Below are 11,379 nucleotides of genomic sequence, written 5' to 3' on the forward strand. Positions count from 1 at the left end.
GAATGTACCATCACCACTGTGTCAATGCTAATGAAACTGTATCTTGTATTGTCTCTATGAATATTGCACTGCTACATTTCCATGCATGGCAAGAAATATTTTATACATACTTTATAATTAAGCTGTGGAACTCAAAACCCCAGGATATTTTTGAGATCAATAGCTAAATAAGATTCAAACTAATTAGGCTCATAAATAAGGATAAAATCTGCAGTTACACTAGTTAGGATTAAAAATGTATGGGCTATTATTATGCTTCAGAATCTAAGCAAAAAAGCTGACTTCCAGTTGTGGTCAAGAAAGAATCCCTTCCAATCACATTATAGTAACGAACAACTAGTACATTTGGGAAGATTTCATCTTCCTCTAAAGCGTCAGGTAAAGGCCTCTACTAAAGAAAGGATATCACATTAAATGGATTAATTTCCCCATTCTGGTATAACAAGTTAAAAGCATTAAATCTATTCTCTGTCACATAGCAATCTCTGTCAGAGATAACTGTCAAGTACACAGCATGTGGAATTAATGTTCGTAGCAGCACAGGTTCAGTTCTTCACTGTGGCACTTTTCTGCTCAGTCATTTGAAAAATGCATCAGGATCGGGAAAGGAAAGGAAAGACAGAGCTTCTACGTTTCTGAACCAACTTTAAATTCCTAAGTCAGTAAGTGTGATCCTCTGGGTTAGAAAATTGGGTTTTTAGTAGTCATATACTCAATTGCCCCCTTCAACATAAACCTCTCTCCCACAAGAGCAGGAGCAAGAGCAGAGTGAAGCCACATAAGAATGGCCATACTGGGTTAGACCAAAGGTCCATCTAGCCCAGTATCCTGTCTTCCGACAGTGACCAATGCCAGGTGCCCCAGAGGGAATGAATAGAACAGGTAATCATCAGGTGATCTATCCTCTGTCGCCCATTCCCAGCTTCTGGCAAACAGTGGCTACGGACACCACCCTGTCTATCCTGGCTAATAGCCATTGATGGAATTTATCTAGTTCTTTTTTGAACCCTGTTATAGTCTTGGCCTTCACAATTTCCTCTGGCAAGGAGTTCCACAGGTTGACTGTGCACTGCTTGAAAAAATACTTCCTTTTGTTTGTTTTAAACCTGCTACCTATTAATTTCATTTGGTAACCCCCTAGTTCTTGTGTTATTAGAAGGAGTAAATAACACTTCCTTATTTACTTTCTCCACACCAGTCATGATTTTATAGACCTCTATCATATCAAATGTAGTCGGTTTTTTCCCAAGGTGAAAAATCCCAGTCTTATTAATCTTTCCTCATATGGCAGATGCTCCATACCCTTAATCATTTTTGTAGCCCTTTGCTGAACCTTCACCAATTCCAATATATCTTTTTTGAGATGGGGAGATCACATCTGCATGTAGTATCCAAGATGTGGGCGCACCATGGATTTATACAGAGGCATGGATTTATATATGATATTTTATGTCTTATTATCTATCCCTTTCTTAATGATTCCCAACATTCTGTTAGCTTTTTTGACTGCCACTGCACATTGAATGGATGTTTTCAGAGAATTACCCACAATGACTCCAAGATCTCTTTCTTGATTGGTAACAGCTAATTTAGACCCCAGCATTTTATATGTATAGTTGGGATTATGTTTTATTACTTTGCATTTATCAACATTGAATTTTATCTGCCATTTTGTTGCCCAGTCATCCAGTTTTGAGAGATTGTAGCTCTTCGCAGTCAGCATGGGACTTTACTGTCTTGAGTAGTTTTGTATCATCTGCAAATTTTGCCACCTCACTGTTTATCTGTTTTTTCCAGATCATTTATGAATATGTTGAATTGGACTAGACCTAGTACAGACCCCTTGGGACACCACTCTTTACCTCTCTCCATTCTGAAAACTGACCATTTATTCCTACACTTTGTTTCCTATCTTTTAACCAATTACCAATCCATGAGAGGACCATCCCTCTTATCCCATGACTGCTTACTTTGCTTAATAGCTTTTGGTGAGGGACCTTGTCAAAGGCTTTCTGAAAATCTAAATTCACTATATCCACAAGATCCCCCTTGTCCACATGCTTGTTGACCCCCCTCAAAGAATTCTAGTAGATGAGTGAGGCATGATTTCCCATTACAAAAACCATGTTGATATTCCCCAACAAATTACTTTCATCTATGTGTCTGACAATTTTGTTGTTTACTATAGTTTCAACCAGTTTTCCCAGTAGTGAAGTCAGGCTTACCGGCCTGAAATTGCCAGGGTCACCTCTGGAGCCTTTTTTAAAAATTGGCGTCACATTAGCTATCCTCCAGTCATTTGGTACAGAACCTGATGTTAGTTACAGACTACAGTTAGTAGTCCTGCAATTTCACATTTGAGTTCTGTCAGAACTCTTGGTTGAATACAATCTGATCCTGGTGACTTACTACTGTTTAGTTTATCAGTTTGTTCCAAACCTCCTCTAATGACACCTCAATCTGGGACAGTTCCTCAGATTCGTCACCTAAAAAGAATGGCTCAGGTTTGGGAATCTCCCTCACATTCTCAACCGTGGAGACTGATGCAAAGAATTCATTTAGTTTCTCCGCAATGGCCTTATCGTCCTTGAATGGCCGCACTGGTTGTTTAGCAAGCTTCCTGCTTCTGATGTACTTAAAAATTTTTTTGCTATTACTTTTTGAGTCTTTGGCTAGCTGTTCTTCAAATTCTTTTTTGGCTTTCCTAATTATATTTTTATACTTCATTTGTCAGAATTTATGCTCCTTTCTATTTTTCTCACTAGGATTTAACTTCCACGTTTTAAAGGATGCCTTTTTGCCTCTTACTGCTTATTTTACTTTGCTGTTTAGCCATTGTGCCTCTTTTTTGGTTCTCTTACTATGTTTTTTAATTTGGGGTATACATTTTAGTTGAGCCTCTATTATGGTGTCTTGAAAAAGTTTCCATGCAGCTAACATAATATCAACAGTTCTTCCACTTGAAACACATGATTAATGAGCATTGACATCTTGCTACAAACCAGCAGCTTTTTGTCTCAAAGCACTCTGTAGGTATGATGATGAGTCAATGGAAAAGTTATTTATTCCTCAGAAAATTAAAATAAATGTAATTTATCTTTTGTTAGTATAATTTTAAACCTCATTGCACATAATCTAAACAAAGGGAAAATATAAACCAGACTCTGCTAAAATATTTTTCATTGGAGATAATGGAAACTATTTCCCCCTTGTAAGTCCATAAAAGGCAATGGAAGTCCCAATACATCTAGACATTTTTCACTCTTTTTACTCAACATGTTTTTTTTCCCTCCAAAGTTTTCATGTCACATACAACAAACATTTAGCATATAAGTTTATATAACATCAAGCAAATTAAGAGCATTACATTTTAAGGGCAAAACGGGATCTCAGTTATGCTGGTATAAATGTGGAGTAACTCTATTGACTTACATGGAGTTACTTCTGATTTACACTAGGGTAATTTACTGTAGAATTTTGGTGCTTATCATTTCTATAAACTCCTGTTTGACGTACTTTTACTGCATGGCATCATCAGAGGTATTTATTTTTACAAGTTCTGATACTTATGTAATACTGCACTAAGATATGGTCTAAATTTTGAGTATCAGTGCAGTACTTCCAAAACTATGTTAATGAGGTGGAAGAGAATAATGAAACATGCTTTCAGTATGTGCAAGTACTGTAAACCAGCAGAAAATAAAGAATGCTGATTCTGGTATTTGATGTATGTCACGTAAAGCCCAATTCAGCAATATGTACTTAAACTAAGTTTACCTAATGGACAGGAAATATGTTTTGCTATTGCTTTAAGAATGGAAAATAGATTTGTGTGTGTTGCATTAAGTGACAACCTCTGAAATAAATGCCAGTTTTCAGGATACTATCTTAAAATACATAAAAAAGAGGAGGGATTGTGTTCTTAATCCTCTTTAAATGTGAAGTACTATAAGAGATTAATATTGAGTATCACTAAAAGCCACTAGTTAATGCATAGGATTTTTTTTCTTGCTTGTTCATGGTAAAATAACTTTGTAATAAATCACTGATGTAAAATAAATGAAAACACAGAACTGTACATTTGTCGGAACATGGTCCCACTGCCTTTGCTCACAACACACAGATCTTGAATTAGTTAAAGATTTGTATTAAACTCTTCTTTACTCAAGCTGACATGAAGATTAGTATACAAATATCCAGCCACAAGGAACAGCTGCCAAGTCCCCCTCTCTTCCAAGAATCACATGGGCCAGTTACTGGGGCTGGTGAGAGCTGCAGTATGGTCAGTATCTTAGGCTCGTCTCTGGTTCCCTGGGGGTCCGAAACTGGAAAGTGAAATATGAATGCTTTGCAAAAATCACACTGTCCTCTTACCTTGCCAGTGTCCCCTTGACACTCGAATTTCGTTTTGGAGGAATCAGCAGGAGTCGAATGAAGCCCTTTTTGCCTGATAAAACAGTCTCTTTAAAATTCATACACACACAAATCATTTCAAAATTGTCTCCTTTCAGCAACTCTAAATTTGAACAACAGTAATAAATGCAACCTGCAGCTAATTCACTCGTTTATTGCTTAATTCAAGAAAAGTCAAAGAGCAAAAACTAAAACAATGTTAAAAATAATAAATAAAAGGGAAATAGAAAAGAACACATACCCTGGTTATGATCAAAGGCTGGTTAAAATCTATCCCTCCTGTCAGTCTGAATCCCCAAGGAGCAGGTCCTGGGAGAATGACGTTCTGTGGCATTGTAAAACAATTTTATGACCACTACTATTACTGGATTATTTTTCTTTTTTCCCTAGCTTGGTAAAGGGAGCTGAAGGCTGAACTGTAGGAATAAAGGTCCTGTCAGCAGTGTCTTTGCTGGACAGGGCAGCAGATCCTTTATACGCCTGATAAGTTTTTTCTCATCCCACAGCTGCAGAAACAGCACTTTATCCCTGCTCCTGTATGACGTCACCTATCTCTTGTCTCCTCCACCCACAGGGGGAGTATCAACTTTGGTAAAACAAAGTCTGGATGCTCTGTGAAGTTTACGGCAAATGGATTTACTTTATTTGCTGTTTCACAGTATACCGCCCAGCCCAGCATTCAGTAAGTTTCAGGTTACAACTTCCTGTTTCTCTCTTAAAGCAACCTGGTCTCACTTTTGATGTTGTGATTGTATTACTGTACTGTCTTTGCTTTAACCATACCACAGCATCATTAACATTTCACCTAACAAGAAATATTAATATTGAGGTTTGTCCCTCCTGAATGATCATTTTGCATTTCAGTCAGCTTGTGATACAGTCATTTACTTGACCACAAAGTCTTTCTAGCCCTTCATTTGAAGTTTTTGGCTATAATGTTTTGTACAATGTACACATATAAAATGTTTGTGCTGGCTTGAAAATGTTTATCAATGTCATAGATATTTTTTATACATAGACTTGGAAACAAAAATGCAACTAGTGTAATAGATAACCACTTCTCTTCTTTTGGCATTGTCTTGGACTCTTGTTCTTATGCAGGTATGTTCAGTTTGTGCTGCTCACTCTGGCTCCCAGTTGTTTCTGTTGCATCAGCTGATGTTTTCTTTCCATCTTTCTGCTTCATCCTGAGTCACATTTCTTTTGTATCTGATTGGAAAAGAGAGACAGGATTTTCCAGTGGTGCTGTTCTTAGATGTTTCCTTTCCTATTGTGCTGGTATAGTTCCCCACGAGTATCTTATACTAGCAAAGTTAGTCTGCAAGTGTTCCTGTTGTTCCAGTTCTCCACTGACAACCTTGACTCCACATCACTTGTCTGTTATTGCTGCTAAGGGCTTAGTCCTTGTATTGAGATAGAATTTCCACTTTTCCATTGTATTTAATTAGACAAAACATTAGCTAAAATCAGTGGGAGTTTTGCCAGGGTAAAGACAGAGAGAAAACTGGGTAAAGGTTTAAGGATTTGGCTTAATGATAATAAAATGGTCCAATATGGATGAGTTAATCATTCTCCCTCTCCCCTGCATCTATCCAAGAGTGTGGGACTCTCTAGCTTGGTGGGAGAACAGAGAACATTTGTGTATGGGAGTTCCCTTCACTTTATCCCCACCCTAGAAAACATGATTATAAATGTTTTCCTTTTAGGGTGGGACGTCCATTTGTACAAATTCACGTCACAAAGAATATGAACTCCTCACAAGTCCCAGATGCACATAAACATCCTGGAGCTGAGAGTTATCCAAGAGGCCTGCAAACAATTCTTACCAGTCATACAATCCCATCATATTCACGTGATATCAGACAACATAACAACACTGTATACCTCAACAAGCAAGGGGGAGTGAGATCTAACACTTTTTACATATAGGCAGCTAACCTCTGGAACTGGTGTAGTTGCCACCAGCTTACTCTGTCAAGAACACCCCTCCTGACACTACACAATATATTAGCAGACAGCCTCAGCAGACACTTCTCAATCAATCCCAAATATAAGGCACACGATTCCATGGTGAAAAGCATATTCAGACAATGGGAATCTCCTTTTGGGAACTGTTTGCATCACAAGAAGACAGGAATACTATATCATTGTATACAAGATATATTGCTTCAAAGGGGCTGAAGGTCAGGATTCCAGGGGAGATGCCCTTCTAATCCTGTGGCGGATAGGAGACTCCATTCCTTGGATGTATGCCAGGTGTTAGCACTCTACCTTCTGAAAACAAAATCATTTGGGAGGTTGCTAAGACTGTTTCATTGGCAGAATGGATGAAGGGATAAGCAATCTCTTCTCAGACTTTCTAGGTGGATTTCAGGCTGTATCCTGCTCTGTTATGAGTCAGTGGATACTTCAGCTCCTCAGGATGTGAGGGCTCACTCTACCAGAGCCAAAGCAGCTTCATTAGCCTCACTTCATGAAGTGCCAGTCATTGACATCTATTAAGCAGCACTATGGGCCTCTGGCCATACTTTCACAAAACATTATGCCCTCAAGCAGTGGTGGGCAACTTGTGGTCCATCAAGGTAATCCACTGGCAAGCCACCAGACATTTTGTTTACATTTGCACAGCTGCCTGCAGCTCCCAGTGGCTACGATTCACCATTCCTGGCTAATGGGAGCTGCGGGAAGTGATGCGGCACAGCTCCCTGGCAGTAGCCCACCTGGGTTCTTGGCTTCTGGCTGGGAGCGGGGGCCAGCTGTCCAGGCTTCTCAGCTCCCTGAGCTGGGAGCCTCCGGGCAGCAGCTGTGAAATTGACAAGACAGCCAATGTAAATAACACAGTGTCTACACAGACACTGTGGGCTTGTCTCCACTTACTGGGGGATTGATGCATGGTGATTGATCCATCAGGCATCGATTTAGCGGATCTAGTGAAGACCCGCTAAATCAATCACCAATTGCTCTCCTGTTGATTCCGGTACTCCTCCGGAATGAAAAGCATAAGGTAAATCAATGAGTGGGTTTCTCCCGTCGACCCAGTGCGGTATAGACACTGAAAAAGGTTGACCTAAGCTATGTCGACTCCCGCAACTTTATTCATGTAGCTGAAATTGCATAACTTAGGTCAATTGAGCCCCAGAGTGTACACCTTCCCTGCATTGCCCTAAAAAAACCCGACATATGCCTCTTGCGGTGGTGGAGTTGGATTATTATGTCCGTGTAGGAGAGCACTTACATTGGTGGGACAAGGCTTTAGTGTGTACACTGACATAATTAGGTCGACATAATTTGCCTTATGTCGACCCAACTCTGTAGACCAGGCCTCAATCTCTATTTTTCCTGTCTTCCTCCCTTGTGCATAGCTCCAGTGCTTGCTCCTGCTGCCCAGAGATTCTAAATAGCAAGACTGAAACTGATCAGATTCTTATTAATATCATTCTAATGCTGGAATTCACTGGAGCAGTCTGTAGGAAGACAGCACTATATTGGTTTATATCTGGCTCACCTTTGCAACCAGAGGGGCTAGAATTTTTTCTTAAAATCCTGCAGAAGTTGAAGACTTAACCCCTCTCTTACTTGCCATGGGAAGCTTGCCTCTTTGCAGTGGTGAGTAGGCATCTTGCAGTTGTTTAAGGCCTGCATTAAAGGTCTGTCATAAATTAACAAAGAAACATTAAATACAAAAATAACATTTTGCTGACATGGCTTTTTTTGTAAATTTGTGAAATATATTATTTCTAAGTGATTTTTTTCTAAACAACTAAGAAGCTGGAAACTGAATTATTAAAATAAACCCAATGTTGCCTCTCTGGGCACACTGGTTTTTTGTAGGGCTTTCATGTTGTCTGAGATTTTGACACTGATTTTTTAAAATATCTTTTTAAAAACAACACTGAAGTGTATGGTGAAGGAAGGGAAAGAGGCACATATAAAATATGGCTGGGATTTTTAAAGGTCCCTAAGGGAATTAGATGCCTCACTCACCTTGAAGTTCATTGGAATTTAAACACTTAATATTCTTAGATTCCTTTGAAAACCCAAGCCTAGCTTGTGTTTGCAAACAGATATAAAAATACGACAAATCCATCCATCCATCCATCCATCCATACATCCCATTATCATAGTATTGACTGCCTGAAATTTTGAATCTACCAACCTTGACAATATCTCTGTTGTGCCTTTATCACTCTAGCATGAGTTAAGGATACAGTTATCACGTTACATGGGAATTTCCTTTCTGTTGTTAGATTATGTTTCAAACCTGGCATCATTTAAAATGTGTTTTTTGTATTTAATAACTAAATCACAAAGTATTTCTATGTTTTTGATTTAAAGGGGAGATGTGTTTCTATAAGGTGTAGTTTTCTGAATGGAAATTACATTCTTTATCTAATTAGTGTATTGAAATGTATCTAGAGGTTTTGTTTTTATGTTCTGACAGACAATAGCAAATTTGATAGAAACTGTTAGGTTAGGACTGTAATGCTCACTGGAAGTAAGGAATCGTTGGTCCGTTCAGTCATTCATTCATCTGTGGCTCAGCTCCATGTTAATAGCTAGAATCAAACGTCACCTCCAAGTTTGGCAAGCTGTTGCCTTATTTGGTTTAAAGTTAAAGCCCATTCTGACACTGGAGACTGAGCAGGCTCATTCCAGAAGAGTTAATTTGGAATAAAACTAGCAAGGGCTTGTGCCTGGGCAACAGATCAGAATAATGTCTTTGTATGCTCAGAGAATTAACTCTCTCTCACACTTTTTAAAATTATGTAAGGAAGCTATTAAGCAATTCTCTAAGAAATGGTACTATGAGAACTAGAATATCTCAATGTTAATTTCTATATATTTGTCTTTCAGTTATGTTAGGTTAATTTATTACATAACTTACTATAGAGGTAGGTAAAAATACTCTTGAAAAGTATTAAAAAATAATTTACTAGACTCCACTTATATTGCCTGTTGTTTTCAACAAACGTACTATAACATTTGTAAACAACTTACTGCCTAAGAGGTTGTGAACTTTTCTTTCCATAGCATACCTTGCCACTGGTATCCATGCTTTTGTCACCTCAAGATTAAACTATTGCAGTATGGTCTGCATGGGACTACACCTTAAAACTACTCAAAGACTGAAGCTTGTGCTGAATGTATGTGCTCTCTTATTGAAGGGACATCTCACTGGGAGCACGTGGCCTCATTGCTCTGGAACCTGCACTGGCTGCCCATTGGTCTCCAAGTGGAGTTTAAGGTGTTGGTCGTGATCTATAAAGCCCTAAATGGCCTGGGACTGGCCTAAACTGAGGGATCGCCTCTACCATTGCCATACTGCCAGAGGTGTGCCAGCAGGTCTGTTCAGGCTGGTCCCCCTCATTATAAAAGGCTGGTAGATCATTCTCTATGAGGGCTTCAAGACTCTGGAACTTGCTCCCTCTCTTGTTCTGAAATAACCAAAAGTTGGTGATTTTGCAGGCACTCTGCAAAATATAGGGTCTCTAGAGAGGGCTGATATGTGCTTCCTAGATGATGAAGGGGCAGATGGCTAGCCAGCCACGGTCCTGTGGAATTGATTTCAGTGCTGCTGAAGTTTAATTTAATTGTCTGTTTTGTATGATTAATTATGTTATAACAGTCCTTAACATATCTGAAGATTGTTATCATGTTCCCCCTCTCTCCCCGCCCAAGTCTTCTTTTCTCAAGAATAAATGTGCAGTTTTTTCCTCATAGGTCAGGTTTCTAAATCTTTTATCTTTTTCATTGTTTTCCTCTGGACTCTCACCAGTTTGTCATGCCCCAAACTGAACACACTACTCCAGCTGAGTCCTGATCAATGCCAAGCAGAGCAGGACAATTACCCCCATGCCCTATATATGACTATGGAGAACGATCTCCATAGTGCCACCCAGTGGTTACGCAGGGCCTGAGAGTTTCTCATCTTTCCTGGTGCCCCATGTTGACAGCTATGCTGGTCCTGTGGTGGTCAGTTCCTTATGTGACTCAGCCCTCCAGCCAAGATGTGTTTATGTCTGCCCTCTGGGTTAGGAGAGGGGAACCCTGAGTCTCCCCCTGGATTGAGGTGTTGGGATCTTGACCCTTCTGTCCTCATGGCCTTCTCTCCTTTAGATTTCTAATATCATGGGTAGACTTCTGCATTCCGCACCCCTGGGAGATAGTAGGGAAACCTGGGCCCACTGTCTCCACCAGGTTCCAATCCAGGGACCAGTGTAAGCAACAACATCCTCCATCACCAAAGTGCTATACTGCTGCCTCCCTGGATCACTTCCTTCCAGTCCCCTCTTTCTCAACAGTTAAAGTAGACATTAAATAAATGGAATCAAAAATAAAGTCTCAGGCCTCCTGAGAATCACAAGTCTCTTCCTTTTGGGTTTGGCAACAACAGTACAGCTTGTAGGAGCTCCTATAATGCTCCTTCCCAGTAACTCAGAGCGTAGGCCAGTTCACCTCCACTATTTGCTACCCCACTAGACTTGCCTGTTCTCCTTTTGATCTTCTCCTCCAAGCCATGCATGCTTTGCAGGTGTGGCAGGCTGAGCTGCCTGGTCCCAGAGCAGCTGCTTAACTCCAGCAAAGACCTCCATGGGACTCCACTAGATATGTCCTCTCTGATTGACATGTTGGCTATTACTTATCACTCTATTATCCTCTAGATGAGTGGTTCTCAACTGTACCCCTGGAGTTACGCAGAGGTCTTTCAGGGGGTACATCAACTCATCTAGATACTTTCCTAGTTTTATACAGGCTACATAAAAAGCACTAGCGAAGTCAATACAAACTAAAATTTCATACAGACAATGATTTGCTTATACTGCTCTATATACTATACACTGAAATATAAGTACAATATTTATATTCCAATTGATTTATTTTATAATTATATGGTAAAAATGAGAAAGAAAGACATTTTTCAGTAATAGTGTGCTGTGACACTTTTGTATTTTTATGTCTGATTTT

At 39.6% G+C, this 11,379-nt stretch overlaps 1 protein-coding gene across 3 annotated transcripts in view; it reads right to left on the reverse strand.

Moving 5' to 3' along the window:
• Nucleotides 1-5,024, reverse strand: part of PDLIM3 (PDZ and LIM domain 3) — a 40,564-nt gene extending 35,540 nt beyond the window's left edge. Inside the window, exon 1 of one of the 3 annotated variants that reach the window (XM_038400759.2) lies at nucleotides 4,655-5,024. In XM_038400759.2, the coding sequence (XP_038256687.1) occupies nucleotides 4,655-4,747 (93 nt within the window). In that variant the 5' untranslated portion in view covers nucleotides 4,748-5,024. The remainder of the gene's footprint in view (nucleotides 1-4,654) is intronic. The other 2 variants (XM_038400762.2, XM_038400761.2) reach the window with 2 other exon arrangements.
• Nucleotides 5,025-11,379: the final 6,355 nt, after the last annotated feature.

Source organism: Dermochelys coriacea, chromosome 4, assembly GCF_009764565.3.
Source record: "Dermochelys coriacea isolate rDerCor1 chromosome 4, rDerCor1.pri.v4, whole genome shotgun sequence".
Lineage (NCBI taxonomy): Eukaryota > Metazoa > Chordata > Testudines > Dermochelyidae > Dermochelys > Dermochelys coriacea.